We start from the raw sequence: 9,034 nt of genomic DNA on the forward strand, positions 1-9,034 counted from the left end.
GTTGGCTCAATAAAATAGTATAATTATCTACTATTTGAGTTTTTTTGACTGCACCCGGACCATATTCCATTCATCAGGAATACAAATAGTTAACAGCTATTTATTTGCAGACTTTTCATCCCACTTTGCAGGGCTAAAAAAAAAAATACAAAACAACTCAAAATATGTTGACAATATAAGATAATAATAGACAAAGAAATAAACTGAGGTGGAGTTAAAAATTATGTAAATATAAGTAAAACAATTATATAAAAAATGAACAAAAATAAATAAAAATAGGATGAACAATAATAAGTAAATAAATAATATTGACTATTAGATTTAAAATAAACAGGAGGCATAAAAACACATAAAAATAGAAAAATTGATAACAAAAATTAAAATTGTAAACATTAAGAGATAGAAAACAAAGGAAATAAGATGAGATAAAAAAAATATAAGACAAAGAATAAATAAAAATACAATAATAATAAATATATAAATAAAAAATCAAAACCACCCACATATCATGTTTAAAGCCAGCGAAGGAGTGACAAAAAGTGGATGTGGGATAGACATAGAGAGGGGGGAAATGACAGTTAAAAAACTGTTACATACAAGTGGTATACAAGAAAGCGATATTAAAATACAAAAATTATATGAAAATATGATAACAGTAATCACTATAATTATTATGCAATATAGAAAAATGTAAATAGAAAATAAAATGATAGAATACATATTTAATTTTTCTAAAAAGATGAAAATATAATGATAAAAAATACAGTTAAGATAATATCATCAAGAAAATATAAATACAATAAATGTAAAAGAATTAAAATAATGAATACACAATAAAGATATATAGTGAGAGGGGAAAAAAAAAGGAAAATAACACTAAAAAGGTAAAATATTTAGCTAAAGTGAGACAATTAAATACAATGGAGCAAAACTAAACATAAACAATAAATAGATAATGATAACAAACATTTTCTGTATCGATAATGATAATATTTTATCAACATTGATAATGATAATAGTCATGATAACATAAGTTAATTGAAATAATGTGAAGTGAAACTTGACAATTATTAAAAAAATACATGTAGATAGATACTACTATGAAGACAATTTAATATAATACAGTAAATGGGGAGAAAAATTGGCAAATAAATAGTCAACTTTTTTTTCTTTTTTTTTTTTTTTATTATCGCACCCCTGACCATCTCCTGAAGGAGTGTTTCATGAAAACATGAATGTTCAGAAAAGTACGGTCAATCACTTATAAATAAAAAACTGAATACAATTTACAAGATGAAAAAGACATAATACATGACAAAATTGAATAATAATCAACAGTAGCATGCACAAAGGATACACATCAAACCGACAAATTTTATGGAAGAAACTTCAGAAAGACATTCTGGATATACACACAGATAAAAACAAACAATAAAATAACATGGGCTGCAGATTTATCATAGAAAAGAACAACAATAAATATCAAAATCAAAACGAATAATTAAACAAAAAACTGTCAATATTATAATCTATAGACTACATCTTACAACAGAAAATTCCTATAACCATATATATAAGGACTTAAAATCTTAGGTTCCTGTGGAGTATAATTAAGCCTTTTGTAGAAGAAACTTCAAGTAAAAATTCAGAAAGGGTTGAAGTGAAATTAAATGATAAACTTTCCTAGAAGAATAGAAAAAGAATTGGCTACAAAGAAAAAAAAGAGATAAATTAAATTTATGATATTAATACCTGCCTGAACGAATAGACTCTAGTTTCTTCTTTAAATGTTTCCTAAATGAAACCATCAGAATTTCTTTTTTGATTTTGAGGTCCTTCACAGATTTATGTAATATTTCACTGATCCGACTCCACGCTTCTGCAACTTTTTTCTTATCCTTGTGGTCTTGATCCTGGGGATTCCATATGCAGGGTTCCGCCTGGTAGCACTCCAAAAAGTACATTATATCTTCACTAGACCACTCACACATTCTTAAGAAATACTTTAATAAATAAAAACAATTCAGAAAACGAAGAGTACGATCATCTATCGGTCGGCGGTCTTCAAACAAAAACAAAACACAAACATTCGGCATTTAAAAGTTAAGAGATAAGTCGTTCATTAAAGAAGAGTTTGATCAATTGAAAACATGGGAAGGGCAAACTCCATTAAAGAGACAAAGGAAAAGTTGACCAATGTTTACGTTTAGGTAAATAAGAATTTTCCCCATTTATTTAACTGTCCTTAAAACCGTTCATTTTTCGGCGAACATGAACAGAAAATAAAATGCAATATATGTCATGCTTAATAATTTAGTTCATAAACTATTAAAACCCATTCAGCCGTTCTGTAGAAATTAGTGCTTTATTCAAGAAATTTATGAGAAAAATTAGGATAATTCAACAACTGTATACGAAGACAAAAGACAACCTGTGATTAAACCCCATTTCCCCTATATTGCCGATAACGGTATTAAACGAGCAACCGTTCCACTGGCGCTATTTATTCACTCCGTCGTTTATCCGAATTTGAATCCCTGAATCTCAAAACTTGAATTTATGTGAAATTAATTAAAAACACCTTGAATATATACGTACACATACAATGGTATTCTTCATGTCAAATATAATATTATTATGTGTCACAATTACCAATAACAAAAAAGAATTAAAACATTCAGCAGTAGCTTTTTTAGCTGTTTTTTAGCTTGTCTCACCAGAAATATTTAGGGACTGTCCTATTGACTCTTGGCTCCTTTTAAATTATTGTTAAATATGGTCCATTTCCTTTACTAATCATTACACATCCTTTTATATCTCTAATTATAATTGTCCACAACAATTATAATTACTACTCATTTCTATTATTTGCAGTTTTCAAACGTTTTTATTTAGTTTTATTAAGTATTTTTCGAACTCTTAGGGAAAAATACGATACTAGGGTACAAACTAGTTTCATTTAAAATTAGCTTTATGAGGTTTAACTGTTTCGTTGAACTGTAATTTTTTAAGCCACCGAAACATGTTCAGTAGCAACTATCACCTCCAAAACAACTCCGTCGTAAAAATATCTCCAGCAAAGGTTTTCGAAAATTGTTTCTTAACAAAGAGTGAAGTGAAAAGTATAGTAATATTCCTTAGGCAAAGGAGCCTCAGTTTAAGGGTATTTTTTGATTATTACCATATTCGCCGTCCTGTTCGTCATTTTCGTAGGAAAAACTCTCAGTTATTCAACTTAAATATCTCTATTATGGCTTATACTTTCGTCAATTTATCCTTCTTGATAGAGGTTCCAATGGGGTTTTTAGTGTTGTAGATAGTTTTAGAGACATGGAACTCTGAATAAATTTTTTTTTTTAAAACAGCCGCTATTTTTTTATTCCCTCTAACTATGGGTGGAAACGTCATCAATTTTGACAATTAACTAATAATAACCTTATTAATAAAAATTAATCAATAATTGGGATGAACTAACTAACTTTTTCTCCCCTTGCACTACTCTACCTCAAATAAACTCCAAAACCCCATTTCAAATTTTGAATGATGGGATTTCAGAATTGTTTTTATTACCACAGACTTAATCTTACAATCTGAACGTTTTACTATCATTCCGACTTATAGTGAAGGGGTCTCTTATTTGCTATCTGATAAGGTCTGTTTCCACAACCACTGTCAACAACCACTTCTGATAGTCCGGAACTGTACGGAGCATGCGAAGTACGGAGTTCTGTTTCCCAAAACCCTTTTTTTTTTTCTCTTTTTGGCCCCTTTCTAGTCATTTCTGACATACGGGCGGGGAGGGGTGGTTTATCTAGAAGTGACCAACCTAGTCTAACTATAGTGGGGGGTAAAATTTTAATTTTTTGGGACCACAACAGAAATAAAAGTTGATCCCCAAAGACGGATTTGCCGCTGCAGTCATAAGGCAGTCGCTTAACTCCCTCAGCTATAAACGGTTCGCCTCCCATAATAAACTGTATTACGAATACTCCATACAGTTCCAACACAAGGAGGCCCCTCACCTCCGAACTTAAAATAGCTTCTTTTAGAATGGATAACTCATATATTACATTAAACGTAACAGGTAACCTTAAAATACCAAAGGTAGTAAAAGGTAAGACCCAATACGAATTACTTTTCTTTTTCACAGTAATGCACTTATTAATTCACTTTTTATTTCTGTTTTAGAGGGATCGAAAAAAAAAATACAGTTCGGGACAGTCAGAAGCGGTTGTTGGAACAGACCTTTAGTTTTGATACCAGTTGGAACATCCCTATAACCTTCTGTATAACCTATTTGCGCTATTAACAGTTAACTTTGAATTATTTAAATGTTGAGATTGGTTTAAATAATACTTGTTGGCTTATTAAATTTGGTTTTATAGGAATTTTGATAGGGATTACACAAAAACCTTGGATATATTCTTAACTATTAAAAGTTCTCAAAGATTATTTGATACATGACAGGTTGATTTTACTCCTTCATTAAAAATATCAACCATCCTGAGGTGATAAAAACTCAACTATGTCTTCTCAGGTTCGGTTCTCAATGTCCATATTAAAAACTGTACTTTTACAGATAGCTTTATTTATTTCATATATTTTTAAAAGTATTTTGATCTGTTTTACAACTTATAATAAGCATTTTGGTCTCTGTATACTCAGAATTAAGTTAGTGATATTAATTGATGTTCATAAATTTTGTGATATTTCTATGTAGGTGCAAGAAACAAATGATTACAGTATTGCATCAAAGCATTCTATGGTACATAGAGGATATTTTATAGATGATTTTATGCAGTATCTCTCTCCAAAGCTGAAGAGACGATCACCATTGATTAATATTGGCTATTACGTTCGAGCTGTTGTTGTAAACGAGGGGATAAAAATATTTCTGAGTATAGAGCCCCGTATTGAATGTCAGGTAATTAATCTTTAATTTACTGTTATAAACAGTTGTATTCAATTATGGTGGTATGATTTAAGTAAGGTGGACTTTTTACCGAATTCATTTGTTTTATTCCTTCTCTTTAAAAACTATTTTTCTTCAATCAATTTAAATTGCTATCCATTGTAAGATTTCTTTTTCTAAATGGCTCTAGAATGCCACATTACATTCAAGTGCTCTACATTGTTAAATGTGTTGAAAAGATCAAGTAGTTGTTAGAGCAAATTATTTAATATATATTTGAAATTTAATATTGACATATATACAATAAATGCACTGTTATACATAATTGAGTAGAAAGTTTATATATTTACTGTACTTAAATAAAATAAAAAAAGGTACTTAAACCCAGAAAAAGCTTGGAGCATGAGATTTTCTCTCACCTTGAAACATTTTACTATCAACTCAAAACAAAGAAAAGGAGAATTTTAGATTAGTACCAGTTCATAACTGTCTCTGCAATAGCCGTGTTCTCACTTATTCACATTGTAACACTGATCGACCATTGTTGGATATAACCTGACACCATAAATAGATTCATATTGATGGAAATTTAGGCCCCCACCTCAATTGAAAAGGATTTGTTGAGGCTTTGTTTATACCTTTTAAATGTGGTAAAATCAAATGCTGCAATCTTATTTATGAACTTGTAATAATAGTGTGGGTTATAACCCACAATAATAGTGCATTACTTTTAAATGAGTTCACACCCATCTGCCATTTGCATACTTTTACTTTGCGCCCATCTCTAGCAGGAGGTAAGATATAGAAAAAGATTTTTGCAAGTTAATATTCTGGGTTGGTGTGTTCTTAGACACCACAGAGAACACTTTAACAAGTGCTTCCACAAACTGAAATTCTCTCTTTATAGTGTATACTTACGGTACATTTTTGGCTTTGACTGTGAATTTAATCTCAAAACTGACATCTTTTTCTGATAAATACCTGTTTTTTGTTTTGTTTTATCTGCGTTGAGATTAGCAGGAGTATAATCTCTGTCATCCGAAGTTACTTTGGTTTAAGGAAACAGCTGAATAGGTGAATAATGTCTTGGAAGACCAAGTTACACCTCTTTAAAATTTCAGAATGCCCTGTGCTTCTGTATGGATGTGATTGTTGTAAAACATCTTCAAACATGTTCAACAACACGTTTTCCACTGAATTTTTAGAGGTAAAAAAGGTTAGAGAAGAATGGAAAAGATGGACTAACCAGGAGCTATATAATGGCTTTAGAAAGCCTAGGTCCTGTTTCATAATGAAAGCTAATAGTATTGGTTCATAAATACAAGTATATAAATAATGTGGTAGTAACGCTAATACTTATTTTTTTCATAATAGGGGTGACTTTGTAATATTACAGCAGTTAGGAAGAACTAAAGTACAAGTTACTATTGTACAAGTCAGTATAATTGTATTCAATTTAATCTACAAGACTCATAGTTTTAGTTTGTACTTTATTATGAAACAGGGTCAGGAGGTTGTCAGAACAATGAAGCTGAGGTTTTTAAGATATATAGGATTTATTGCCAGAATGGTGGATGGAAAATTGTCAAAAATACTTAGAGACAATTCATGGAACAAGGAGGAGAGGAAGACTCAATCTGGGATGGTCGGATGGTATGGTGTGAGGTGCTGATCTTGGGTATCAAGAACTGGACAGCATCAGCACATCTGGAAAAAGGTGGTTGAAAGAGGCCAAGAATTGTTAGCGGGTTGTAAAACTGTCATAATAAAAATCTAACTATCCAATATTTCACTTTACTGTCGCCATATTAGGCATTTTTCAAAATAATAATGTACATTCTCTCTTATATTTGCAGATGAACTACTTTTATTGTGTTATCTTTTTTTCACTCCTGTATTCCTATCTTTTTTTCTCTTTATCTACGATTTATTCTTCAACTTCTTTATTAGCCATTTAATTAATTTTAATCACTTACTATTTGGACGATCTCTACAGGATAAAATGAGTTTCAGAATATATACGATACCCATTGTTTTTTGAATAATTTAGAAACTATACATCTAGGAGCTTTCCTTACAAACCAGAGATATAGAAGTTATCTTAATGGATACACCGCATATATTTTCTTTATTTTTTATTTTCCTTATTCCCTTTATCATTAAAAACATAATAATAATTTAAATTAGTGTTTAGAGGTTGATATGTAGTGAAAAGTTAAAAAAATTTTAGTATGAGAGAAAATCTCATGCATGAGCTCTCATACCTCACCTTTTCTAACATATTCTCCCAGATTAAATGTGAATATGTTACTACCACATTTCAAATATCATTTTATTTATTATTATTACTTTTTTTTTTTTAGATCGTTTCCTTAGGAGCTGGTTTTGATACTACATTTTTTCGACTTGTTCATGGGTATGACAACATAAAATATTTTGAAATAGATTTTAGTGATGTGGTCAAAAGGAAAATAAGCTACATTAAAAATAATGAAAATGTTTTAAACAAACTAATTTCTCCTCAAGGTATTATTTAATGATTTCATTTTATTCTTATATTTTAATTCATTTTCTATAATCAAAACGGCATTTTTCATAGAAACGTCTTATGGCCTTACAAGCACACAGTATTCTTTAATATCTCAAGACATGTCTGATATTGAAGGATTACAATCTATTTTAACAAGCATTGGATTTGATATGCGGAAGCCAACTTTATTTTTCTCTGAATGTGCAATAACTTATATGCCAGAAGAATCGTAAGTAATTATTCTTGTTAAAAAAATATTTATATTACCAATCGCTCTACATACATCCCTCCAGTGATGCCTCTCCAAAACCAATTCTACTAAATCAGTTTTAATGCAATCCTCCCATCTGCATTTTGGTCTACCCCTTGGCCTTTTACACGTCGGTTCAGTGTTTTTTAACATTTTAGGGATCCGTCCGTTACTAAGCCCTACAATCTGATACGGCTATTTTATATGCCACAATGCTATAACTTGGATTATAATTATTAAAAAAATTAAGCTTTTCTGGAGCATAGCTCAAAAAGTATTCATTTTTTACAGATTCTATTGTTGTATTCTTGACAGGGAAAAAGTCAATATTCATTATTTGCACTTCAAGAAACCAAAAAATAAGAATTTTAATAAAGATAGAAAAATAAAAATTGATTGTTTGACATTTTCGCCTTCCATGATGGTAAGTGAAAGTTGTGTGATGTGCATGTGGCACAAGATTTTTTACTTTGCTCTGTCTGCTATATAAAAAAAAATTTAAATAACTAAACAACATTTTCCTGCAAGTTAGTAGCTACCTTATAGGAAATTTATCTTAGATTTTAAAAATATTGTCACAAGTTAAAAAATATTCAGTGCCGTAGGCAATTTTTTTTCAGATTAAAACTTGGTTTTCTTGCAAAATCCTTTTAAAATCATATTCATCTACATATTGAGATACGAAGGTGAGGTTGTTTGCACTTAACAACAGTTTTAATATAATATCCCTCCCCCAAATACTGACATTTCCTCCTGGAACACATTTCATATAATGTAAATAAAATATATAAATATTTTATATAAATGTAAACAATATATATTACTTCTTTTTTTTAAGGTCTACGAAAATCATTAAATGGGCTTCTAGACTGGAGGATGTAACATTCATGGTGTACGAACAAATAAATCCTGATGATGGTTTCGGAAAAGTAATGGTGAATCATTTTTCTTCTATCGAGAGCCCTTTGAAATCTGTGGAAAAATACAGGACTAAAGAAGACCAGATTAACCGGTATAAGTCATGTGTATGTTCTGTTAAACTAATGATAAAAGACAGTGGTTTAATAGACTCTGTCTTTTTTTTTTTTTTAATATTTATTTATTGCTATTTACAACTGTACATTATAATACATTTAGTAAATCTGATATAAGTTAAATTGGAATGTTAGAGGCATGTAGAGAAACTACCCATTGGTAGCACTCTAATGACATTTTACATTAGCTGGTCTCGTGGCCATCTTCTTTTCAGGCGCCTTGGAGGATTGTCAGGAATGGAAGAGAATGCAAGATTAGAAACTAGGGGGTTTGAGTGGTTAGAGAGTTTATAATGGAAGGAGTGATA

At 30.2% G+C, this 9,034-nt stretch overlaps 2 protein-coding genes across 3 annotated transcripts in view; one reads left to right on the plus strand and one right to left on the minus strand.

Annotated features, from left to right (window-relative positions):
* Positions 1-2,324, minus strand: part of LOC106682923 (uncharacterized) — a 21,656-nt gene extending 19,332 nt beyond the window's left edge. Inside the window, exon 1 of one of the 2 annotated variants that reach the window (XR_010844423.1) lies at positions 1,753-2,324. Coding sequence is in view for 1 of the 2 variants with exons in the window: in XM_014424059.3 (XP_014279545.1) it covers positions 1,757-2,096 (340 nt within the window). In the remaining variant the exon portion in view is untranslated. The remainder of the gene's footprint in view (positions 1-1,752) is intronic. The other variant, XM_014424059.3, reaches the window with a different exon arrangement.
* A 1,901-nt stretch (positions 2,325-4,225) lies between these two features.
* LOC106682919 (tRNA wybutosine-synthesizing protein 4) overlaps positions 4,226-9,034 on the plus strand; it is a 13,005-nt gene continuing 8,196 nt past the window's right edge. Inside the window, exons 1-5 of the mRNA XM_024363167.2 lie at positions 4,226-4,537; positions 4,721-4,924; positions 7,276-7,438; positions 7,512-7,671; positions 8,531-8,717. Coding sequence (XP_024218935.1) covers positions 4,526-4,537; positions 4,721-4,924; positions 7,276-7,438; positions 7,512-7,671; positions 8,531-8,717 — 726 coding nt within the window. The 5' untranslated portion in view covers positions 4,226-4,525. The remainder of the gene's footprint in view (positions 4,538-4,720; positions 4,925-7,275; positions 7,439-7,511; positions 7,672-8,530; positions 8,718-9,034) is intronic.

This window comes from Halyomorpha halys, unplaced genomic scaffold (genome assembly GCF_000696795.3).
Source record: "Halyomorpha halys isolate HHAL.00 unplaced genomic scaffold, Hhal_1.1 Scaffold451.1, whole genome shotgun sequence".
NCBI classification, from domain to species: domain Eukaryota; kingdom Metazoa; phylum Arthropoda; class Insecta; order Hemiptera; family Pentatomidae; genus Halyomorpha; species Halyomorpha halys.